This window comes from Myodes glareolus, chromosome 14 (genome assembly GCF_982192425.1).
Source record: "Myodes glareolus chromosome 14, mMyoGla1.1, whole genome shotgun sequence".
Taxonomy (NCBI): domain Eukaryota; kingdom Metazoa; phylum Chordata; class Mammalia; order Rodentia; family Cricetidae; genus Myodes; species Myodes glareolus.
The window spans coordinates 36997816-37024549 of NC_142039.1; the positions used below are offsets into that span (position 1 = coordinate 36997816).

At 42.4% G+C, this 26734-nt stretch overlaps 1 protein-coding gene and 1 pseudogene across 2 annotated transcripts in view; both read left to right on the forward strand.

Moving 5' to 3' along the window:
* Vps41 (VPS41 subunit of HOPS complex) overlaps positions 1-5557 on the forward strand; it is a 152308-nt gene extending 146751 nt beyond the window's left edge. For both annotated transcript variants that reach the window (XM_048460771.3, XM_048460772.3), the window contains 4 exons: positions 1645-1744; positions 1848-1892; positions 3215-3294; positions 4856-5557. In XM_048460771.3, the coding sequence (XP_048316728.1) occupies positions 1645-1744; positions 1848-1892; positions 3215-3294; positions 4856-4936 (306 nt within the window). In that variant the 3' untranslated portion in view covers positions 4937-5557. The remainder of the gene's footprint in view (positions 1-1644; positions 1745-1847; positions 1893-3214; positions 3295-4855) is intronic.
* Positions 5558-25203: 19646 nt separating this feature from the next.
* On the forward strand, positions 25204-25304 carry LOC125417704 (U6 spliceosomal RNA; annotated as a pseudogene).
* The last annotated feature ends 1430 nt before the right edge of the window (positions 25305-26734 follow it).

Sequence of the window (26734 nt, forward strand, 5' to 3'; positions counted from 1 at the left end):
TGTGTCAGCTCCATACATGAACAAACCTGTCTTACCTCTCTCTTTCTTCTATTCAACAGTTCAAACTGATTTTCATTTCTGAAAATGACATCAGAGGGAACCAGCACAGAAAAGAGACCGCTTGTACAGCAGTGTACTGTCTGTTTTCCTTCGCTGGCCTTGGTTGCCCGACACTATTGTAGAGATTGAGTCCAAATGACCATTTTCTGACCGTGAACACTCATTTTCTGTTAACTACCGTGTTAGCATCATGCCAGTGACAGTCTGAATGTTTCCATATTTTTCTGGCTTAGAGCTGTGGGTTTTGCTCACATTGGGCAGAAAGTGTCACTGTCGCTTTTCTTCTTGTGGATTCTTGACTCTTGAAGCTGAAATGTTCCTAGCAAATGTGAGCGGCAGGTTGTCCCTGCTGTGAATTCTCAGCCCTTAGGCTTTGCTGTTTTCTTTGCAACCTGTGGGCTGTGCCTGCCAGCCTTTCTTGTCCAGGCTGTGTACCCTGGAGGGTGTCTCTACTTCCTGAGACCTGTGCCAGAGGAGCTCAAACTGAGTTTTTGTTTTGATATTGGAAGGCAACAGCCTCATGTAATTGCAAGTCAATTTTCAGAAAGTTTGCTAGCATCAATATTTTGTAAATGTCTTTCTTGGTGTGTTGTTTTTCTTCTTTTTCTTGCATGTTATATGATTTCTGTTTATTTGAAGCTTTAAAAGGTTACATTTCTAGAATGATCTGACAGGGAGGTTAAGACTAAGCACTAGGTCCACACCTGTAAAGCTAACATTTGGGAGATTGAGTCAGGAGGATTCCTATATAGTAAGATACATTTTCATAGAAACATTGAAAAAGGAGGAGGGAGGCCCTCCACAAGTCCTATCAAAGTGATACAGAATATTAAAATCATGTAGTTTTGCTTGTCACACCCAAACATGGAAGCCACAGGGGCAGAGTTGTAGTCATCAGTTCTGGTCCTGAATATGTCCTGTCATGTAAGCCAGGGCAGCCTCTACCTGGATTCCCCCAGAGCTCATGTTCTTGTGGTTTACCGTTGCATGTGGTTGCCATGGAGGACTGTGGTTGCTTACCCCACTCCCATTCCCAGTGGTGCGAATTTACACCTGGGGAAGAAAATCGCACATCTAGGTTTAGAGCTGACAATGACCTCACTGTGAAGAAAGCCAAGGGGCACCAGAGCACTTACAGTGACCCACAAGGACAGGCTTCTCTGCGCGCTTCTCATCTGCACCTAATGCCTTGCTCCTGACGGACCCAGTGCGTTTGTCAAAGAGCAGATGGGTTTATTAAGTGAGTAGATGGCTTTGGAATGACAGGTTTTCCATCCTGTGCAAAGATGTGAAGGTTGAACTCCATGAGTCATGCAAGAACCAAAGTGCCAGCAAGCAACCACACACAAAATTCAAAAGCCTGTGAAATAACGGTAGGATTTTAGTGCAGGGTCTTTTTAAGACTTTGGGATTTGTACTTGATTTTACTAATGCCATGTGGTCATAAAAACAAATAATGCCTAGCTCACTTGGCAAAGTTTGGCAGGCAAGAGAACCAAGAAGTGCCTCTGACTGATTCCTCGGTTAGACACTCTTGATACTTGAATTGCTAAATGGTCTTTTCTTTCTAAACATATACACTAGATTCTGCTTCGGGAAGGCTGCAAGAAAATCCTCGTTGCTGACTCCTTGTCGTTACTGAAGAAAATGCACCGAACCCAAATGAAAGGAGTTCTGGTCGATGGTGGGTAAAGCTGAAGGAACATTCAGAACCATGTGTCATGCTTTCCAGACAGGCCAGGCAAACAGAAATGTGCTTAACCTGCAGTGTGTGTGTTTTCTTACAGAAGAGAATATCTGTGAATCGTGCCTCTCTCCCATCCTCCCAACAGGTAAGATGCCTGCAGAGGAAATCATTTCCCAAACACGTGTTCCATGATGGGTGGAATTGAGATTTTGAAATTGGCTAATGAGTGCCTGAAAAATTGTATGACTTTACAGTTGAGGAAGGGTCCCTGCTCCTGTGAATGCTGATGCTGCTGACTACAGAGAAGGGTGTATCAGCATCTGGGAGCTTTGCAAGAACCCACAGTGTTAGCCCCACGGGGCTCAGACTTCCAGGGAGCATGGGCCTGAAACCTGGTACTTCTAACAAAGTGATGCTCCTGGATCTGATTAAGGGCCCTTTGAGATTCTTCAAAAGAAAAGAAAAGTGAAAACTTAAACATCCACATATTTTAATTCTTAGGGGAAGTTGATGAGTGGCTTCATCTTGGCTTTCACCTTGGTGAAAACAATACTCAGCATCAAGTTTGGCGGGCTCACCGAAAGGTAGAGGCTTCTGTCTCTGTTTCTTGGTAGAGCTTCATACATACGAAAAGGTTCTTTATCGAAAGAACTTTCTGACATGAGAAAAGACGCTGGCTCCTAGTTTGAAAGTAGAAATCAAAGCATAGTGGTGAGGATAATTAATATGCAGATCAGCATGGAAAAGCACCGAGCTGTCACTGCTCAGTTACCTGGTATTAGGAAATATTCAATAGGAAGTACTCCATAGCACGGAAACATGGAAAGTCCTTTCACACAAGCTCTGTTCCCGAGGGAGCAGGTCTAGGTTTTAAGTGCTTCTGTAAACCATGGTACTTTATGTGGCATTTCAGTGGAACAGGGTCATGGATGTCTCTGTAAAGTTATATCCTCAGCTTCTCCTGTGGAGGGCACTAGGTCTTATCAGAACTAATCTAATCTGGCCACACAACAGAAGCAGATGAGAGGACCTGACCAAACAGAAGTGTAGTAAATGCAGAAAGCCTGGGGTTCTGACCCAGCTCAGCCGCAGGCCTCAGTGAGAGGTCTTGGCAAAGGTAAGGTGAACTGAAACACTTTATCAAGTTACACACTTGATTTCAGTATGGGGTCATTGGAGCCGTGGTCAGGACGCACACAGAGACACATGCGTTACAGTTTTTCAAATAAGCATCACAATTTTTGCTGTGAAATTGTCCTGCACTGATCATTTGGTAACTGATGCTGAGGCCAAACAAGCATCCTGTAAACTGTAGTTCATACAAAAGGCATCTCACCCCTCAAGATGCTTTTGTAAGGAAGCCTCCTCAAATGCAGCCTCTTGCTGGGAAATCCGTTCAAGGCTGGGTGAACCAGTTCTAGTCTGTCTGATGCACTGAATTCTCTTTCTGTCCTGAACCCCTTGCAGATGCAGCTAAGCCCTTCAGTGTGGTGGTCTTCCATTGCCGACACATGTTCCACAAGGAGTGCCTGCCCGTGCCAAGCCTAGTAAGTTGTTAGCCCAACACTTGTCAGCTAAAAAGAAACAGATCGCATCAGAGTTCACAGCTAGAATCCATCTTCCTTACTGGTCTGGCTTTCTTAATTCTCGTAGTCAAGACATTTGGTCCTGTTTGTCCCTTGATCCAACCTTTCTTCAGCAGTATTGGAGAAAGGCTACACTGTACTAAATGTAGAGGCTTTTCCTTTCTTGTCTTTATTCCCTAAACAAAACAGTAAACTATTTATACAGCATTACATTGTATTCAGTATGGTAAGTAATTGGAGATGTTTTAAATATATGGGGGATATGCATAGGTTATGTGCCTTTGTATGTAAAGGTGTTCTAATTTTCTGTTATTTTTATAAAACACTAACAAAACCCTAGTTGGTCAGGAAAGGGTTTATTTGCTTACAAGTTTCAGTCCATCATGGAGAAATGCCATGGCAGGAATGTAGAGGCAAGAGCTAAAGCAGAGGCCATGGAAGAACATGGATACTTGCTTGGTCAGCCTGGTTTATTATATAATCTAGGACCACATGCCTAGGAAGAAGTGGTACTGCCTGTAGGACTTGACCCTCCCACATCAATTATTAATCAAGAAAATGCCCCACAGACTTGCCTACAGGCCCCTGTAATAGAGGCAGTTCTCAACTGAGGTTCCCTCTTCTCTGGTGACTCTAACTTGTATCAGGTTGAGGTAAAAAAGATTAAAAGCCTAAACCAGAACAAAAGGAATTATCTGTGGATTATGGTATCTGAAAAGGGTCCTGGAATCTTCTCTGGGGTTGACCTTCCTTTGTGTGTGTGTATCACATAAGCTGTACTGATTTTCCAAATGTGAAGTATGCAGTATACTATAGTTACCATAAAATCATACCCACTGGAGTGAGGTATACAGTATACCATAGTTACCATAAAAGCATATCCACTGGAGTAAATTCATGCTAATGACTGGATGACTATGGGGCTGTGGCCTGTGTGGTAGAAAACACTTTTAAACTATTATTCTCAGCCTGCCTTGTATGGCATCGTGCTGTTACTCCAAAACTGCACCAGGCTGGTTCTGCTGTGCTGCCCTTTTATTTTGCATTTGTGTGTGCAAGTACAGGTGCATGTGTTTGTTTACACATGCCGAGGCCCGATGACCACCTCAGATGCCGTTTCTCAGGAGCTGTCCTCTTTACAGCAGGGTCTTCTCACCAAGTCATCCAGGCTGACTGACCGTTGAGCCCAGGGACCCACTGGCCACATGTGTGTGCTAGCCCTGGATTACAAGAACATTCCTCCACATCTGGTTTTGGCTTTAGTTTTAACATAGGTTCGGGGACTTGAGCTCAGACTCTAATTCCTTCTCTTTACCAGCTGAGCCATCTCCCCAGCTCTCTGGTGTCCTTTGGGTTGCAGGGTAACAGTAGAGTGCAACCTGTCTGAGCTAAAAAGTCTTCTTCCGAGAAAAAGATGACACTTGATCGCTTCAAAGCCTCAAGCCTCTGACTGATGAAATAATCATATTTCTGGGTGTGAAAGGAGACAGATTTTTAACCCGTGCATTTGATTTCTTTTCAGAACGCTCCTGCACAATACTGTAACATCTGCAGTGCTAAGAGCCGTGGACCCGGAAGTGCCATCTTGGACATGAAGAAGTAGTCCTGCATGCCTGCCATACAGCCTGCCATTTGCAGCTCTGCTCCAGGTGGCTGGTGGGCCGCAGCAGCCATGTTGACACCAGTGCTGTCCAGAGCTAACATGCGCTCTGCATCAGTTGCCTCTCTAGACCTACTGTCCAGAAGCTTCTTCCTGTCACTGATGGAGAAGTCAAGGCTATTCCGTGCTGTGAAACATTTGGATTTATAATCAGCGTGTCATGGTTTGTTTATTTGGTTTATTTAGTTGGTAATTGAAAACCTAAGTGTCAGACTCGAAAATGACATTGTGACTTATCACAGCCCCAGGCCTGAAGTGCGCTACTGAGAACTGCCCCAGCTGTCTAAGAACATTGCCAGCTGCAGTCAGCCAAAAGCTCTGCTAAAAACAATTGTGGCATTCCTGGCTTCATTGTTTCTATATCATCAACTGTGGTTAGCTTCCTGATACACATTTAATGAAGCCCTGAACTGTCACTCATTCAGTGACCTATGAGATACCATTACCTGATGTCCTGCAACTTTATGTTTGCTACCTACATGCTGTATGTTCTTACAGTAGAGTAATCCTATCAAGTATTCACTGTTTGTTGAATGAATAAATGTTGTCCTTCTCATTGTGAAACCTCTATTGCATTGCTAGCAAACCTGTGCCCTGTAAGGAATAGAGGTGAGTTTCGGTACCTTAGTGCCTGAGGAGTTGTGTTGGTAAGTCAGGAGGAACCCAGTGACCCTGTCAGAGCTAGGGAGACTCTCTAGAACATTGGGAGTTTGACATTTCAAGGATGAGCTCAGAATGTGCCTCACTGTCTATGAGGATGGGCCAGGGATAGGCCTTACTGTTTCCAAGGATGGGCTAGGGATGTGCCTCACTGCCTCAACTTTTCATTGTTTGTAGCACAAATTCTAGTTGTTCTTAATAAAAGCCAGGGGGTGAAAGCTGAAGGATCAGAGAAGCAGAGCAGCAGGCACTAGAGTTCTTACCTGTGCCAATGCTCAGACCAAAGGGTGGGTCCTGTCCTTAGACCGCCTCCTCAGACTGACTGCTGCTCAGACTGCAACGCTCCTAGCGGCGTGTGATCCCAAGTGCTAGAATCACCTTTGTATGAGCTCTGTTTCTCTTTTAGACTGGATCAGTTTGTGTAGCCCAGAGTGGCCTTGAACTGACAGAGATCCTCCTGCCTCTGTCTCCTGAGTCCTGGGATTAAAGGTATGTGCCAACACTGCCTGACCTTTAGTGGCTTTGCTCTGTACTCTGATCTTCAGGCAAGCTTTATTTGTTAGAACACACACACACACATACACACACACACACACACACACACACACACACACACAAAATCATTACCATTGTTCTTAACTTTGCTAATTTAATGTAAAGATTCTGTTTATTGTTATCACTTGCTTTGCTGTTTGGAGCAAGTGCATGTTCAGAAAAATTCTCACAGAACTTATTTACAGGAGGAGCTAATTTCAACACACTTTTCTTCTGAGGTAAATTACACTAATTACTAGATCACATTTAGACAATAATCCCTAAGTACTAAAAAGAAATTAGTAAGATGTTTTCGTTTTAAGTAACTGAGCGAAGATGCAAAAAATCAAGTGTATTCATTCCCTTCTTCAAAAATAACCTTTAAAATCTCCAAAACAAGATTGTGTTGTAAATAGAAAACACAGGCCTGCCTCCCTGGATGACTTTTCCTTTTGAACAAACTGTGGTGAACAGTTAAAGTCGAGGATAATCATTCCTTTCCATTATTATTTACTTTATAAAGATTTAAATATAACAAAATAATCAAAATGGCAGTCATATCACCTTTGTAATATTTAACCATTCTATTAAAAACAGATATGAAGGACTGAAGAAATATTTCAAATGTTAAGAGCATTGGCTGCTGTTCCAGAGGACCTGGGTTCAATTCTCAGTACCCACATGGCAGCTCACAGCTACTTGTATCTTTAGTTCCAGGGGATCTGACACCCTCTTCTAGCCTTTGTAGGTAACACACATGTGTGCTACACAGACATATATCCAGCCAAAACAAATACAGATAAGGATTATTTAAAATATGTTTAATAAATAAAACATGTCTGAAGCAAGCGTGGCCTACTTGTACTGAAGAAAACTGCCCTCTGCATGTGAGTCAGCCAAGCTCAGGTGATTGGTGACAACAGTTTCGTTTTGTTTCTAACCAAAATTTTCTGCTAGTTGATGTTCATCCTCGAAAAGCTTTTCAGACCCTATCAGTCAGTTGTTTGGTTGTTATAGTGCTTTAATGCTGTAAAACCAATCTTTGTGGAGTCGCTGCTCTGTGTGGTCTTTATGGCCCCTTCCATATGTCCCTTAAACAGCCTACAGCCATATGGGAGGCTACTGCCTGGTGGCCCGTGAGGAAACGTGAAGAAACATACAGGCTCAGCAGCTCCTCACAGGTCAAAGGGGGAGTCAGTGTAACAATGGTTCAGACTAGTCATTCTGCCTTCAGATGTTCTTAACCTCTCCAGATCTTCTGTACAGAAGTATTCGTGTGGCCAAACCACTCTCGGAAGAAAAAGGTACTGGTAAGGAGGTGTCAGTGGATGACAGAATTACTGGTGGATCTGAAGAGCAAGCCATAGGAAGATTCTAGAAGCATCAAGGAACCACACAGCTTGGCTGCCGTGGCTGCCCGGAAACCACTGCCCATTTCCACCAGAGGGCGGTTGCACCCAGCAGAAAGAGTCATCATGTTGCGGAAATAAAATGCTTCCCAGTTCAAAATAGAATTCTTAATAACCTTAAGGAATACTGGATAGGCACATATGTACAGGGAAGATGTTTTTATATGTTAAATACTGAGCCAGTTTGCTGTGGTCTGCTATTAAGGCCTGGACTATTAACACTACATTTCATATGGTACTGAGTTTTCACTTCCCATGCTTAGATTCTGCTAAAGGCTTGTTTCTGCAGTATAAGAAAGGGTATTTTCCTTGTGTGGCACAGGGTTGAATGTGATTAGGAACAAGAATGTGATACTAGGAAAGACAAGAGAGAATGGACATCAGTCGGTATCATTTCTGATAGAATCAGCCACTTTTTCTATGCACCCAGTCCAGGGGTTCTGAAAGCAAACATCATGCCATTGTCTATCCAGCCCCTTAGGAATTCTTGTGCCCTGTCTGTGCAAATAATGGTAGGCTTTGGCTTGATCTTTCATACCCATTGCAGGTTACTGTCTGCAACTTATGTAATGGTTCCATGAGTTTTCTTCTGTGCCTTTGCCCTTGCTCAGTTGCTGGCCTCTATCACGCAGTCTGCTCAGACAGTCCTCATTCACCCTGATGTTAGAGCACTGGCTAGAGTCATCTCCCTTGCCCTGCACAGTGCCAGATCTGTCTGCCTATGTCAGCTTCATTGTGGTCTATGGAGCAAAGGTAGTCTTGGCTCACAAATTCGGTACACAGAAAAATAAAGTATTTTCTTGTGGATAAATACTGTTTAGAGTCATGTTCAGTGTTTTGTGATGATAAATTGGAATAAATGAGGATTTTGATAGAGTCAGCAACTCACCTAGGTTGCCTGTTTCAAGGTTTGTGATAGAGATGGTCTGATTGTTCCGGTTATCCACGAGAGGAAGTTCTTGGGTAGCTCCTGTTTGTTGGCCTTAGCAAAACACCAGCCTTTCTGCACAGGCATTTGCTGCCAACATCTCTCAGAAGTCTCCAGCCCCAACTGACTGGAGCCATCATTTTTTGTGCTAACTCAGGTACCATAGGAAATACAGACTTGGTAACCTGGTTGACTTTATCCATCACTATCTAAGAACTTGTGGAGATGGTCATTTGGATTAAAGGCTGTTGCTTCTCAGAGGAAGCAGAAAGTGTGATGGCTTCTGTTAGCTCCTCATCTGCCTGGTGTATCTATAACCTTCCCCCAATGACCAGCAGGATTCAAGAACAAGAGGGTCAGAGCATCATCTACCCTTAATCCTGCAGCCTAGATTCTCCCACACTGCCCCAGTCCATTTGAGGTCTTGGGATGTTTGAGAAAGTGAAACTCGCTCTTATATTATTTTTGTTTTGTTTCCCTTTTTTGTTTTTGTTTTTCTTCTCTGGGTTTTCTCCATTCATTCTCCATTCTATAATTTTCAGAACTGTTGGTGCAACACAGTACTTACAGGATGAGAAAGCAATGTGGGTAAATTTGAAACTTTCTTCTACCTTCTCAGAAACTATGTCATGCTTGAAAAGGCAACCCTGCTTCCACATTGCTGGTAGATCATAGGGGTAGAAGCTGAAGGAGATAAGAAACTTAGGGAAACCTCCTGAGGTTGAGAGTAGTATTGCAGACATGTGGCTCCAGTACCCAGGAGGCTGAAACAGGAAGACTGCGACTTCCAGACAACAGTGGCAAGAGGCTGCGTCTACAGCAAGGTGCTGTCTCAAAAACTAACACCCTTTCAGATTCCTTAGCTACCAAGCAGAGGAAATTGCGCCTTTTGGTAAGTGAGCATTGCCCAGAGCTCTGTGTAGGATGAAGCGTCCAATGCTCTCCTCTGAAAGCTAAGAAAGGAGAGATGAAGGTTTTTAGGGAAAGAACCAACCAATGTGTGTAATAAAAATGTGTTTTTAAAAAAATATAAATATTCAGTTTTTTTCTTACACTGATGCTATGTACTTCCATCTCTCCCAAATATTAAGTCAAGTTTATATAAAACCATAGTCATTTCTAAGTAAGTCTCCACTTACTGGGCCCTGAAAAACAAAAGGAAGGGACTAGCAGCAGGAGTCAGGATCTGGAATTGAGTGTGAACAGGTGCCCAGGTCCACAGTTACAACAAAAGATGCAAAAGGTATTGCTGGGGGTGGGAGGGCGGGTGTTTGTCTCAGCCACCCAACTAGCTCACACCTGAAATAACCACAGAAACTATTAATTAAAACACTGCTTGGCCATTAGCTATAACTTCTTACTGGCTAACTCTTACATATTAGTTTAGTCCATCTCCATTAATCTGTCTATCGCCATGTAGCTGTGACTTACCAGAGATTCTAACTGGTGTCCATCTCTGGCAGAGGATCCATGGCTTTTCTCTGATTCTGTTCTTTCTCCCAGCATTAAGTTCTGCTTTCTCCCCTACCTAAGTTCCGCCCTATCAGCTAGGCCAAGGCAGTTTCTTTGTTCATTAACCAATGAAAGCAACACAAAAACAAGGAACTCCTGCACCAGAAAGGTGCAGAGGTTTCAGCAGTTCTGAGGCGGTGTGCAAAGAGCAACAGATTGAAATACTTGAATCAGTTCTTTATAAACACGGGAATCTGGATGGCCATAGATATATCCAATTGTGCTTTCATAGCTGCATGGGCAGAGAACAAAGTTTTCAGTTTTTAAACCAATCTTAGTTGTTGTCACAAAAATTTTTATTCTAATCTTAGTGTGTATCTTGTTTTAGACACATCTGTAAGTTCTGGGTTCTTAATGATTGGTGTAGTCTGTGTCTTGTCAACAAATAAATTTGCTGATGACATTAGCAGAAATGAAAGGAGGTCAGACACAATGAAGCAGAGTGACAGACATCTTATCATACTAACAATTTAACAGAAGTAAAGTGAAAAGTTCTGTAATTAAGGTCAAAAAGTGGTTTGCAAAAGTAGATTGGGAAGGATGATTTGTCCAGATGTGGAAAGGGTAATAAGGCAGAAACATTTTCTTCTAGAGTCAAATTTTTCTCTGCTGGACACAGATCAGTGATTTCAGTAAGTTACATACCATTTCTAAGCATCATTTGTCTTAAATGTAGAATGAGGTTATAGTATCAACTTGGGGAGACTTCACCATCATTAAGTAAGATGATGCATAGAAATGGCTGACTAGTACTGTCAGCACAGACAGTGCTCAATTTCTGCATCTCAGGGCTGTGGACATGGCTCAATGGCAGTGTTTTCTTAGCATGTGTGGCACTCAGGGTTTGTTTCCCAATACTAAAATAAATAAAAATAAATGAATACCTCTGCATCTGAAATGATGAAATGATCCCTGCCTCTACTAGAGCTGGTCTGTGTGACTAGTGAAATATGGCAAAAGTGTATCTATATTGTAAAAGGAGCTGCAGGCTGTGTTCCCACCTGGATCCCAGCTTACCCCTGAAATAATTACACAGAAACTGTATTCTTTTAAACACTGCCTGGCCCATTATTTGTAGCCTCTTATTGGCTAACTCTTACATGTTGATCTAACCCATTTCTAATAATCTGTGTAGCACCACAAGGTGGTGGCTTACCAGGAGGATTCTAACCCATGTCTGTCTTGGGCAGGAGAAGCATGGCGACTGCCTCACTGCCTTCTTCCTCCCAGCATTCTGTTCTGTTTACCCCGCCTACCTAGTTTTCTGTCCTAGCAAAGGGCCAAGACAGTTTCTTTATTAACCAATGAAAGTAACACATAGACAGATAATCCTCCTCCACAAGATCATATAGAAAGAGGTTCAATTAATGTCTCCTGTCTTCAGCCTTGTGTGTGAGCTTAGAAGCCATTGTCTAATTCCCATCAAATCTTCAGGCTCTAGAGCCCCAATTGACAGGCTAACTTACACATGACAATGAGAAACCAACCCAGATTACTCCTGGATCAGAAACCATGATAAGTGTTTAAGTTACTAAGTTTTGGAATCATTTGTTATACAATAGTAGGTTGCTGTCACCTGACCACAAATATGGACCATTTCTCTGCTAAAAAAAAAAAAAAAAGAAAGAAAAAAAGAAAACTGTGATAATATTAATAGATTATTTGTCCTATTTACAGAGAGAAACATTCCTGATTTAGCAGGTGAGAATACTTACTAGGTGTTTTTCAAAACAGATCTGACAGCAAAGAAGTAGCCAGGAGGGGGATTGAATGTGGAAAATCATGTCATTTAAGAAACAAGTAAAGAAACTGGGAAATAAAATATTTTAAATCATAAAATCTGAGAATGCTAAATTTCAAAATTTAGAAATTTGTTATATAAAAGGGTAAAAAAAAAAAAGATGCTTCCAGGTGACTTCAGATCAACTGCTGAGATAAACCAGAGTTACTGCAGAAGAGATTCTGGCTGACCTTAAGATGGCTCTTGCTGGCAGTGCCTGTCTAAATATGAGGGTGCTTTGGGGCCTGGCACCCCTGAAGAAGAAGGGGTGGCTCAAGATAAGCTTGGTAACCATCTGTCAGGCTGTTGAAATTGACACTGAGCTGCTCCCCGAAGTAGTTGGCCTCCCAGTCCCCATTTCATTTGAAGCAGTTCTAAATCCCTGGAGAAACAGCAAATTCGATCAGAAATGGCAAAATTAATCAGCTACTCTTATTCTTGTCCTCAGATCCTTGCCCATCTGGTGTGTGTCTGGATACTCACGTCTTTGGCCAGCTTATCCATCCACTATCTCTCCAGGCCCCTTCCTTTAATCCTTCTGATAAGGAGTTTCCATGTGCCCCTCCCATCTGACTTCCTTTTTTTTTCCCATTGGTTTTGGTTGTATTAATGTACTTTTTTTGAAACTCAGAATAATGCTAGTTCTTACAAAGTAGTTGATAATTTGTATATATCTTCAATTTCTGTAAAGAAAAACAAATGTGAATGTTCGCATGCGATATGGGTAGCATTGTGTCCCCTCATTGCTGCCGGGAGCTCCAAGTGTTTGCATGTGACACGGATAGCATTGTGTCCCCTCACTGCTGCCAGGAGCTCTACTGCAGGGGTGAACAGTTTGTTAGTGTTTGTGCTCTAAGAGGACTCGCAAAGTGCTCCTTAACTATAACTGGTCTGAGCTGAGGAGCAGGGCTCTACCTCACTACCTGATATTAGGGGAGGAGGGTGGTGACAAGTGAAATAGGAGTGTTCTTTTGCCCTCCTGCACACACTCCAGCATCTTTACACATGTGCCCTGCTGCCCTGTTAAGGGTTTTCATTGCAACCTGGACTTTGATGATTTTAGAGCATTGGAATCATTTACTTAGTTTTAATTCCTGTTGTATTACTATTGTAGGGGTTATTTTTAACCCTGATTATTTCCAGTGCCTACAAAATATCTATATAAAGATGCTCAGATGTGTCCACTGACTAGGAGATTAATGTGGCTCTAACAGCTAAAGCCCCATTCTATGGAGGCCCAAGTCTAGCAGCTATTAGCAAGGGGGGAAAAGTCCTCAGGACTCCTGACCTGACCCTAGGCCAGTCTGCATACCTTTTCCCTTCCTCTCTCTTCACTTGTCCAGATATATTACTGCCATCCTTGTAGGATGTCCAAAGGAAATGTAGTGGTCAGAGCTGGGGATTGGCACAACTGAGAAAGTACTTACTGTAGCAACACGAGGCCCCAGTGTAAAGCTGAGCACAAGAGCCTATGTCTGCAACGCAAGCACAGGAGATGGCCAGCATCTCCCAGGTTAGACAATCTGACCCAAATGCTGAGCTCCAGGTTCAGTGAGAGACTATTGTAATCATTCAGCCACACAACATAGCTGATACTTCTTTGTTCCATTACCACGCATGTGTGGACAAGCCCTGAGGCAGAAGTGCATAAAGGCCCTGGGAATCTTAAAGGACTCCACGTGACCCACATGCAGCATGGTTGCCGCCATCACACCCCATCTACAGAGGGGAGATGTCCCCCTATAAGCCTTGTGGTGTCACCACTTTCATGGTTTCAGCTATGGGTAGCAAACCATCCAAGACCATCAATCCAGCCTCCCCCCTGAGATGCCTCTTAGAGGCCCTAAAACTCCAGGCCTTAATGCACTGCTTTACAGAGTCCCACACTTGTCCATCTTTGTTCAGAAAATGGCCTCCTTACAATTTAGGTAACAATTTAGAGTGGCCGCCTAAAGGCACCTTTGATTTCGATAGTCTGTGGGAGCTTGCTAACTACTGTCAGCACACAGGCAAATGGAAGTTTCCTTATATCCAAGCGTTTTACTATGTAAGCTCTAAGTCCCAGTCTTTTAATCTCATTTCACGATATCTCTATGATCCTATCTAATAACCTACTTCCTGAAGAACACAGGCGAGTTTGGGAGCAGGCCAGACTATGTGCAGATGAGGTTCACCAAACACATGTAACACAACCCCTACCAGGGACAGAGGCGGTCCCTGAGTGGGAACCACACTACCCCAGGAGGAATTTTAGCTAGGGACCAGTTTTTTACTTGCCTCCTGGCAGGTCTGTAAAGCTGCCCTCAAGCCAGTAAACTATAATAAGCTCTCAGAGGTCATCAAGATATGATTAAAAATTCTTCAGAATTTTTGGAATGCCTCACTAAAGCCCTGTTACAATATACTAACTTAGATCCAAAAATCACAGAAGGCAGACAATTATTCATGATTCATTTTTTTTTTCTTAGTGCTACCCTGACATTAAGGCTAAACTTAGATGTCTGGAGAAAGGTCCCTTGACCCTACAGGCAGAAGTCTTAGAGTTGGCTTTTAAGGTGAACCATGTGAGGAATGGCAGAGCCCGCAATCATCACTGTCACGTGCTGGCCACTGCCCTCTGGCCAAGGTGACAGACCTGTTTGACCCGTGCTGTCCGTGCTGCTCCCTTGCCCCCCGGGGTTCAAGAACTGCCAGGCCCATGTTTCAAATGTGGTGGAGCTATCACTGGGCTCAAGCATGCCCTAATCCTCATCTTGGTCCCATGAGACCTTGTCCAAGATGCCATAGGGAAGGACATTAGGCAGTCGATTGTCCTCATGCACATTGTGTCATGGAGATATCAAACCCAAAAAATTCCCAAGTTGACCTTCTAGATATGGTCATGGACGAGTGAGGCTGTCCAGGTTCCTTTGATATGACCACAAACATCATCTGTAACAGGGAGCCACAGGTAAACACCACGGTATCAGGACAGCACATCTCCTTTCTCTTGGACACTGGAGCCACATACTAGGTACTGAGGGAATTCTGGGGCCCTACCTCTCCTTCTAGTTCCTCTATTGTCGGGATAGGAGGACAACCTTATCTACCTTAGGAGACCCCACCATGTAATTGTGTTTTTAAAATGGTATTTATCTCACTCATTCATTTTTAGTCATGCTGACCTGCCCAGTCCCTCTTACGTGACAAGATTCTTTTAGCAAAAGTAGGAGCTTCCATTTCATTTGCTCCTTCCATTCACCTTACCTCAGACTCATCAACAGCTCCTCTCTTCCTTCTTCTAGCCTCCCAACCTCCCAGCTCCAATGTATCTTTTCCTCCACCAGCCTCTCAGGTGGACCCCCAAGTCTGGAACACCCAAAACCCCTCTGTTGGTAAACACCATTCCCCCATCATCATGATCCAATTACAAGATCCCAAGACCAAATAGTTTCCCTTTCCCACTCACCAGGTCAGGGGCTCCCTTCTAGGAACTGACTAGCAGCTTGATTTTACTCATATGCCCACAGCCAAATATTTCCTGGTTTTGGTGGACACCGTGTCTGGGTGGATTGAAGCATTTCCCACCACTAACAAGAAGGCTCAGATAGTTCCCCATGTTCTCTGAGAAATTATCCCCTGGTTTGGAATCCCAACCTCTCTTCAATAAGATAATGGCCCACAGTTTACTTCCCAGATCTTTCAAACTTTGTCTAAGGCTCTTAACATTCCCTGGCATTTTCATATCTCATGCCATCTTAAGTCTTCAGGGAAGGTAGAACAAACTAACCATTCCTTAAAAAATATTCTTCTTAAGATGTCACAGGAGCTTCACCTTGACTGGGTAAAACTTTTACCTCTGACACTTCTTAGACTTAGGGCTCTCCCCAAAAGCCTCTTTTCATCTCTCCCTTTGAACTCATATATGGGCAGCCAGTTTTAACCCCCAGCCTTTCACCCAAAACCTCTCCCCTTCCTGATCACCTGCTTACTCCGCTGATATCCCATCTTCACTCCCTATTATGGGATTTTACCAACTATGTATTACTTCAACCATGTGCCAATTCATGCCCACCACTGATTAAAATAGGAGATAAGGTACTATATCCTCCCCCAGACCAATGCCCCTCACCCCTTCCCCCTAAATGGCAGGGTCCCTTTAAAGTAATTATTATAACTCCCACAGCTGCCAAGCTTGAGAAACTCTCTCATTGGGTCCACCTGTCTCACCTTAAACCTTTTACTCTTCCAGCTCAAGATACCCCCTCGTATACGGTAACTCAAACAGGGCTCTATTCTTTTAAGTTTCAGAGGACACCAAGATCAGTCACTTTTCCCCCAGTTCCAGAAAAATAAAAGTTTCATCACCATACTCAACCCTCCTGTGCCAAAAATTCCATATACTCTCCCTCTTCCTTTGTCTCCTATCTGCTTTACCAACTTCTCTATGTCTCCAATGTCATACTTAAATTTCCAGTTAACCACTCAGCTGTTATTACAGGGACTATCATTAAACATAGAGCCAGAGGTACAAGGACTGTCAAAAGCCCAGGTGGTAAGGAAAAATAATTAGTTTAGGAACATTCACAGCCCCAGACTCCTAAAACTCACAAAACAGACTTTAACATAACAGGTTTATCACTGACTGTAGCAGTGTCTCCTGGATGTTAAGGTAATACCGTGTCTAATAATTCCCCTTTCTAATAATCCCCCCTTCTTTTCCTCCTTCCTCCCCAATGTCTTCCATTCCAACACTATATCATCATAATCATAAGCTTTTAATATGTCTAAAATTTATTTATTTCTTTTCAAACATTTTTTTCATAAGCTCCAAGGAGCCAATTGGACCTATCTAAATGGACTAGACTTGCCCAGAATTAGTATCATTTAATTCTTCCCTTATCAGTCCTGATCTCAGGAATCCCTGGGAAATTTCCTCCTCCTCCCCCTCCCACAAAACCCCTGTATCTACCATCTTGGGACTCTCCTCCTTTAATCACCAGAATCTAAATTTTTTCCAGACATAATTTTCTGCCTTTCCAGCATCTTGCGATGTCCAAGCTGCCAGCCAGCCAGTTCCACAGAGCCCCCACCCCCCCAAAAAAAAAACAGAAAAGTAATCAGCCACCTCAGGATGTGGCCAAGCATCTCAACTCTCTGACAAAAAGCAATCTCGAGAGACCTGATGACGCCCACAAAATCAGCAGGAAGCAGTCACGAGAGACCTTATGATGCCCCAAATTTTTGTCCCATTCCCACCCATTAAAGAACCCAAACTCCCAAATTTTTATAATAAACACAACATGACTGGCTGACACTTCTGGGTTCCAGGGCCATGCATGTGTGAATAAACCATCAGCAGAAGTGCCTAATGGCCCTGGGAATCTTAAAGGACCCCACGTGACCAAGTGCAGCATGGTTGCATCATCCACATATGATGCAGCTGCATGAGCCCTTGGGTGCATGTGTGAGCTCCGTCATCTGCATATGATGTAACCACGCCATTCCCCTGTGCATATGTGCTAGGCCCTTAAAAGCTGGAGGTGCCATCTTCAGCTCTCTCTCTCTCTGCACACTGACTTCCCCAGGTCTGTACACGCCCCCTCTAATAAACTCCTAAGCTGATTTGGTACATGTTCTGTGTTTGCTTCTCACTCACACCAGGTAATTTCAACTATGTCCTGGTGTTGATCTCTGACTTCCTCATGTGCCAGGTGTGGGTACACACAGTGAAGGGGAGGAAAAAAAATACTGATCTCTCAACCAGGAAGTAAGGAACTTTGTATATAGATCAAAAGAACAATGCTTTTTGCACTATGAGTCTAGTAATGGAGAACTTAAGTCGAGGAACTCACCACATTTTCAATTTCCATTTTCAAGAACTTTGGGTTCTTCCGGGTTTATAATGTATGGATTTTCCCCATCCTTTTCTGAGCCCCTCATTTCCTTTTGAACAACCTTCACATTTCTAGGGCACAGCATATCCTAGTTTACAAAGTCTGCACATGTGGGCTGTGTGCAGGTTCATCTTTCTGTCCCTCAGGTTGTAAGTAAAGGGTTTGCTATGTTTTTTAATATTTATGAGACACTATGATGACAAGAAACATGAAGGATAGACAAGAGCTATCGTGAAGACAGTGGTAACTGTCAGATGGCTTGCCCTGCGGGCTGTTGATTGACCGTGTTCAAGGCTCGTGTTCATAAAGCTGGGGTGCTCCCTTAGAGATGTTTCCATCCTCTAGGTTCATGTGCTGTCTCCTGTGACAGTTATCATGACCTTCAAAGATTAGTTCTGGAATTGCCATTTAGCAAAGACATAAGATTCAAAGAAGTAAAATGGCTTGTCGGCAGTCAGGAGTCACAAGCGCTCACATTGTGGAGACCCGAAAATGTGAGTCTGTTTCCACATTGACCAAAGGTCAGAGAGTTGAAACTTTCCTCTAGTTTCTTCAAGGTTTTTGTGCTTCTTCCTCACACAAAGCTCCCACCTAGATGTGGGTCAGAGAGCTCTGCTCGCTCACGGTTATTGTCAACAGGTGTGGCTAATAGCCAGCCCTTGTATTCTAGGAATATAGAAGTAGGATGCTCCTACCTCAAACAAAAGTCTAAGGATCCAACTAAGTTTCAGTTCCCTTAAGGAGATAATGTTGGATTCCACCCAGGGAGTTGTTTGCCTACAAAATGTCTAGGACATGAGCATGACTTGTTGTGTTCTAGCAACAGAATGTTTAACTACTTGTGAAGCCTGTGACCTTCAGTTGGTATGTTCATTTTCTTGTACCGTGTAATTGCAGTCTTTTGTCTTACTCCTACCTTTTGGGGTCAGGGGTATTTTAAGCAGTTGGAAATTAAATGGGGGCAAATTTTCAGTGCTCACTGGAATTCCCTCCTGATATTATCCTCTATGTTTCTCCATTTTATTATTTTCATTCATGTTTTCATGTTCTTTACTACATTTCTAAATCCCCATGCCTTTACCCTGGTGAGAGGCATTTTTAATGAGGCTGGTCCCTGACGAATGGCAGCTCAACGTGGTATGGTCAGCTGATATCACATCAGTGTGGCTTTGACTCCTTCATTACCTATATGTGCAGACTGCATTTTATTTCTGCTGCATTGAAATTCAGTCTTATCATAGGATGAAAATGATGAATAAAAGCTGAAGGTGGTTGGGGCAGCAGCCTCTGACCAAGTTCTTTGCACACAGTGGGCTCCTGATATTTATTTATTCCAGGCACTGACCTAATTTTGCCAATGACTGGCCCTTTTCTAGCTCTCCGATTTTGCTAACCAAAATGAAAATGGAGCCAGAAAGTAGAAGACTCAGTGCCATATCCGTCCATAAAGTGCTCACAGAAGTGGTCATCTTTCAAAGGTTGTCATTTTGTTTGATGTACAGACAGAATATTCACAAAGGTACTAAAGAATTACTTGATTTTTGGCTTCATTTCTTTCTTACCCCTCAGTAGTGCTTTGGTCCGATCTGAAATATCTTTGATTCTGTGCTATATAGCCTTTAGATGACCCTATATTCAAGGTTGCACCCTCAATACATAGTTAGGATACTCCTTCAAGACCACTGAGGGCATATTAGATTTGTAGTTTTCATCCTGAAGTACCTACAATTTCTTATATTCATTTAATATAAAAAAATGACTTTAATAACGCCAGCAGCCTACTCACTGGCAGTATCCATGGCCAAGATTTTATGAATATAATTTGTCTTTGTGGTCACAAAAATAATGGAAACCTTTTCAGTAACAAATATTGGAGCTCTTGAATGAAAAGAAATATTGGTCCCAAGACACTTAAGCAAATACTTTTCCTAGAAACTCATTTACAGCCCATCCGAGGCAGAGTTCAGGGAGACAAGAGCCCCTTTCCTATGATGTCAGATAATGTCTCACATCAACCATTGAGTGGCCCGGGTTGGTTCATATGTATATATGTGGAGCCTGTGGTTGAGAACTAGTCCCTTCCAAACCGCAGAGACAGAGAGTGAGGAGGCTGGACTAGGGGAGGGAATTAAGGTGGGTGTATTTTTAATGCTTTTAAATCCACTTAGACCTATTTGCTAAAACAAAACACCAAAAGCTTCCCAGGAAGTTTGTTCCATAACTCCACATCCTCACATCTCCATGACTACTGTGTCTCATGCACTACACTGTGTAGTCAGATTAAAAGATGAAAAAGGCTGTTCAGATCTTAAGGAAATGAAATATTTTCTCTCAGATGGGAACTGCCCCATGCCATACTTTAAACAGGGGAAGCACTATACAGAAGTCCCGTTAAAAGTCCTCTTGGGGCTAAAGGGGCAAAGGAAAAGTGAAGGAGATATCTCTGGTCCTTGTGACTTCCTCGTGTTATCAAAGCAGAGATGCAAGGAGTGTGAGACCCAAGTGTGAGAAACAGCCAGTGCAGCTGTGGCAGGGTCCTTGAGTTAAGTAAACTACTGTAAGGTGCCAGAAGTCCTGCTCGGCTGGTGTCCCCGGTTCTGCTACTCCGGCCTGATCTCCTGTAACCTCACAGGCAGCCTCCCACCCCTTGCAAAGAACAGCAGCCAGCCACAATTTCCACAATGTTTAGAGGGGAACATTAAAAGACTTTTCTCCTTTGGATGTCTTCTGATCTCCCAAGAATATTTTCATTGGCAAGATGTAATAAGAACCTGGCTGCCAAGGGATTCTGGAAAAAAACATAGTTTGCAGACCCCTGGGCCCAACAGAATGAAGCCCAGGACAGCAGATGGGGAGTTGAGTTACGATGTGCAAATACTGAGCACCATGGTGCAAACAGATCATTGTAAAGCTGAATAATGCTAGAGGATCATAGAAACAGCTCATCTGACCCAGATGTGACTGAGGAAAGAGCATCCTAAGTCATTTCAGAAGAGACACATGCCAGTTATTCATTCCTTACTTGTGTTTAGCAAGTATTCCATCGGACAAAGGGAGAAGCCTAGGTAAAAAGAAGGGCAAGAGGCAACTTGAGTGAGAGATGGTATTAATCACATCATGGAAGTGCAAGGTAAGAAAGGTTACGTCATGTGCAGCCAGGCACGGTGACTCACAACTATAACCTTCAAGCTCAAGAGGCGAAAGTAAGTGGAAGGAGCAACTCATGCTGCCATGGAGAATGTATTTTAGAGTGGCCAACCCTAGCAGACTCCCTATCCATGAAGAGACTGTTAACCACATAGGTGTGATACAGACCTTTGGGACTTTGATTTTCCTGTATGAAGATACTGTTAGTGGGGGGCTGACCATCATACCCATGAGTTGAACTTCACTTGGAGGGAGCTATTGGTGTGGGATCCCCCTCTGTGTGTTGTGAATACCATTGGTGAATAAAGAAACTGCCTTGGGCTGTTGATAGGGCAGAACTTATGTAGGCCAGGAAAAGTAAACTGGATGCTGGGAGAAAAGAGGTGGAGTCAGAGAGAAGCCATGTAGCCCCACCAGAGACAGACGCTAGACGGAACTTTACCCGGTAGGCCACAGCCATGTGGCCATACACAGATTAATGGAGATGGGTTAAATTAATATGTAAGAGCTAGCCAATAAGAAACTAGAGCTAATAGGCCAAGCAATGATTTAATTAATACAGTTTCTGTGTGGTTATTTTGGGTCTGAGCTGCCAAGAAGCCGGAACAACCCAAGCAGTCTCCTTACAACAAGCTGTGACTCTTAAAAATGAAGAATGGACATCTCTGAGGAAGAAGAAAAGGGCAAGTTATAGTACAGGGAAAGAGCAATTGTAGCATAGAAAGGGCTGATGAAATAGATAGTGTATTAAAGCAGTCTCCAAGTAACCAGGCAGTAAGAAAAAAAGACCTTCAAAAATGCCTGGGTCCAACACTGCCGGATGAAACAATAGGCACTGTGCATCTACTTCCTTATAATGACATCCCTACAGATTAGCCATGCAGAATTGAACATCCCTACATATTTTGATGCCATGACACATCAAAACCCCATAAAATGAACAGAAAGAGGCCAAATTCCACACTTTAGCTCTACATTTCTTTGAGAATGCCTGCACTTACTCACTCACCACTTGATGGGGTACTTTTGCTTTGTACTAAAAGCTTTATCTATCTATCTATAGATCGATCGATCGATCTATCTATCATCTATCATCTATCTATCTATCTATCTATCTATCTATCTATCTATCTATCTATCTATCTATCTCCTCCTCCTCCTCCTCCTCCTCCTCCTCCTTCTCGTCCTCCTCCCTCTGATGCTGTTGCTGCTGTGTCCCAGGTTTCTTTTCTGATGACAAAAGAGACTGACCACACTAGACTGAGGGCTCCTTATCTTGGCTGTGTGTCCCTGAGATTCCAGAATTCTTACACTGTAATCAGCAGTCAATCATTCTTCCAAGCCACCCCATGATCAACACTATCATATAATTTAAAAACAAATCTTACATGTCTTTCTGATAATCATTTAATTGTGTGTCATGAAAAGATAGCACACAGAACAATCTCATTACATTGCTGAAAATTAATAATTTCTTAATATCATTAAATATCCATTCAATGGACACATGAACTTGATTATCTCACCAGCTTTTTATGTTTCATGTGTACAAATAAGAAGTCAAAATTTTCATATTGATATAACATTTAATTCTATTTTAATTTATTAATTCTTCTTGCCTCTCCCCTTAAATTTATTTGATGGTGGTTTTAATGCAATTCTCCTAATCATAAAATCAATTTAATGTTTCTGTTGAAAAATAATGAAAGCTATTGAAATGCACAGTAGCATTTTTTTTCAAAATCACCCAGTATCTAGCACTTAATATAGTGAACATGTTGGTACGATTTCCTCATTAACAAAGTGCAAGACAAATATCAGGCACACGCACGCGCGCGCGCACACACACACACACACACACACACACACATGCACACACACACAAGAAAATATCTGTATTAGTTAAATTTCTATTGCACTGTGACTAGGACACCCTATTGAAAGAGGAGTTTATTTGACTTTGCAGTTCCTGGGGGGGTCCATAATAATGGGGACAGCATTATAGAAGGAAGTAGACCCGGTGACTGAAGTTGGAATCTAAGAGTTGAGAGCTCACATCTTGAAGTACAAGGATGAAATAAAAAGAGCAAGCTGGGAATGGTGTGTGGCTTTGAAACCTCGAAACCTGTTTTCGGTGACATGCATACGCTGGCAAAGACACACCTCCTAAACCTTTCCAAACAGTACTAGAAACTGTGAACACCAAGTATTCAAATACCTGAACCTATAGGGGATATTTTCACCATATCCACCAAAAGTACCTTGTAGAGGGATCTCCATCACTCCAAGCCATCCACTTTTCCTATATTAGCTTTTGAAGGTAGAGCTTTATTGTGTTACATCCTTACTACACCTTCTCAGCTAAAATGATATGTCCATTTAAGAGTTTTAAAATATGTTGCCAAATCTCACCCTGGAGAGCCTCCCAAACTGTAACCTAAATGAACTTCTTCACAAAGTACACAGCACTGAAGACTTTGCTAGAGGGAAGGGAATCTTGCAAAACTGCTTTTGAATGCACCTCCAGAAATGAAGGAAGGTATTAGTAAAGATAATGGACAAAGGATTTCTTCAGTGCAGCTGGAGTCTGGGGAGCAGTGAATTGTTCTTAGGAATAGAATCTGGTCCTTGCTTCCAATCAGACACCAAAGGCCTATTGAGTAAAGAGGCATTAACAGTAAAACAGGAACCACTGCAAGCACCAGTGTAGGACTATTGGACACCTCTGCTGCTGCAGCCTGTTGGAACACAACTGTTTGGCCACTGATAATGAGAGCCTTAATCCAAGAGCTTTCTTGATGGCATATTCATCCTTGAACATGGTTTGAACATCAGAGACGTTCTCCCTATTCTGATGAGAATTTCTAACTTAAAAAAAATAAATGTACCAGTTTTCTAATGCCGCAGTTTACAACTCTCTTTTCTTAGCTCTGTATTTTCACTTATTGCTCCTTCTTGGCAGAGCATCAATTTTTCACCTCATCATGATGTCATGTCTACTCTATGTGTTTGCGTGTCAGTTTGCCATCTCACTTGCAACTGAGACTTAGCCACATGTGGCCTTTAATTTTTGGAAATGTCACAGAAATGTTAACAGTGTATAGTTCAATGGAACATGAACAAAGGTTAAGACATGGTACCTGCTTCCCATAAGTCCAGACATTTCTCTAAATAAATAGGGCATATAGACAACTAAGGTCGGTCTTAGAAAAAAGAAAAGAGGGTGGGGAAGTTTGACTTCCCAGATGACAAATGATGGAAAATAGAAAAAGACAATGCATGTGGAAACAGAAACAAACAACAAACATGAAAAAAAGCCCTGTCTCAGTAACTTAGGAAAAAGGGATGAGATTTTACAAAAGCTGTTGGCAGGAAATGGCGAAGTAAATATATGTCTTTACTGCAGGTTGGAGGTATACATTAGTCCAATTTTTGAAAGATAATTTAGCAATATTCATTAAATTTTAAAAGTATACATGACCTCATCCCAGTAGTTCTCCTTGTAGATGTCTAGAGATTGTCTTACACTATCTTGTGCATAAAGGTCTAACCAGAGGTGTTCATGATAGACGCTAACAAAAATCCTTAAAAGTCAGAGTTCATGCCACATAATTCTAAACAATTCAAGTGCTGAAATTACACATTATACATTGTAAATAAAACAAGTTGTAAACCAGTACACAGAATTAACATACAATAAAGCAAAGCAACGCATTCCTGAAACATACAAAAAGAGGAAAACTAACAGGTGTTTATGCAATTCTTGCAAATGAGATACTTCATGAGAAGAGTAAATGGAAGGAGAACTGTCTACCCTGTCTAGATAATATTACTTTATAAGATCATATCCCTAGGAGGATGATTTTAGAAAATGCTATGACATTTTGAAAAACAGCGTCAGCTGTAGAAACATTTCTTAGAATTATCAGTATCCTTCTTGGGGTTTTGTATCTTCTAACAAACACTTATCTAATTCTTTGCTTAACCAAAAAATAAAACTGTCCTACAGTCTTGGCAGCCACTCAGTTCCAAGTTCATCCTGTTCTGGACACTATGCTCAGTGTCCTTGGTTGGTGCCTTTCATAAAGACATCAAAGACTCACATTCACACCAGCTCTGACGTTGATGTGTTTACAGGCAACTTGACGTTGTAGTCTTAAGACAGTCAAGAACACCTTCAAAATGAATCCTCTAGACATTCCCTCAGAGGACATCAGATGGACACATTTGCTAGAACCCTGGGCTTGTGTTTGATTCACTGCTTTGTTGTTGTCATTGTTTTGGTTTTCTTTGTTTCTGAAGAAAGCAACAAAGCCTGGATTTCTTTTTTTTTTTTTTTTTTGAAAAAGTGGTTGGATTTTCTTGTGCTTGCTTTGGCAGTATGTATACTAAAGTTAGAAAGATACAGAGAGGATTAGCATGGCCCCAACACAAGGATGGCCCACAAATTTTGGTCTTAGCATGTGGGAGGACTGGGAGAACTTGTGATTGTTCTCTACCTTCCAACACTTCATGGGAAGAACTTAAGGATGATAGAGGTGGAATTATCAGTCCGTTGCCATCATAACATGTCACATGCTTTTCTTACAGTAAAACTGCTTCAAAGCTGAAAGCATGAAGGTGACAAACTCTGGGATTACCACGTTTTCCAGGCTTGTTCTAGCTCATTTTTAGAACGCACATACCAAGCTCTACTGAACGCCAGGAGCTGAGGAGCTTCTGCAGGAGCTGAGTTGTCCAGCCAACAGCTCATCAACAGCCAGAACAGCCAGCTGACGTCAGCTATCAGATACGTGAGTGGCCTGGGGATGGGCATGTCAGGGGTTTAAATTCAGGAGCTGAGGTTGACGTTCTCCCCCTGGAAGGATAAAAATGAGCTCTGGGTGGAGCTGGGATGCCTGGAAAGGAACAGTGAAGCTGGGGTGGAAATGCTGACCACCTGGCCAAGACAAGGCAGACCTGGACAAGATCATGGTTGTACCAGCACCTGGATTTCTCCCTACTGCTCCAAGGCGATGTTATGAGGGGGATAGAAGCAAAATCACTAAATCTCTGTATACGACAGAGGCAAACACATGTCTTGATACAGGACTACTTTAATCATTTTTAGGTCTGACTGTCTCGTTTTCAGTATATTTACCCTGCTGTGCAACTATCACCGTCATCTAATTCCAAAACCTGTGTTCACACCAAACTCCATCAGTCAGTACTCCATGCTCCTCCTCAGCCACTAGTAACCTCTGCTTTCTGTCTCTGTGAGTTTGACTCCTTTAGATCCATGTGGAAGTGGAATTATACATGCTTTGCCCTTCAGTCTTTTGCGCCTTCCTTATTTTACTTAGCATATATATATGTGTGTGTGTGTGTGTGTGTGTGTGTGTGTGTGTGTGTGTATAATAATACTTTTAAGATTTGACTGCAAAATTAAGCTTATGAATCATCCCCATAAAAATATCAAAAAATGGGGGAAATTACCACTATATTGTGATGCTGGGTGGATGTTTAAAAGAAATATAGAGACATTACTTTATTGAGAAAATCCCTTGGTGTAAAGAGCAGGAGACTCTGTCATAGAATTGAAGGCAGAGGTCCACATCATCAGGAATGGAGCATTGAGTGTGAAGAAGAAAATCACCATCTGGTCATAGATTTCTTGTGTCTAGTTACCTTTTGTTCATATGGTCTTGTGTGCTGCCAAGAATGCCAAATAAAACTGTAGCCAATAAGATAAATATGAAGTAACTTACATACCTGGTTTATGGTAAGTGTTCCCCAATGACTCATGGGTTAAATGATGGCAAACGTGTGCTATTGAGAGATGGCAGAACCTTCAGTAGGTGGGGATTACTGAAAGGAAGTGAGGTCGTTGTTGGTGAACCTTTAAAGGGGGCTTTG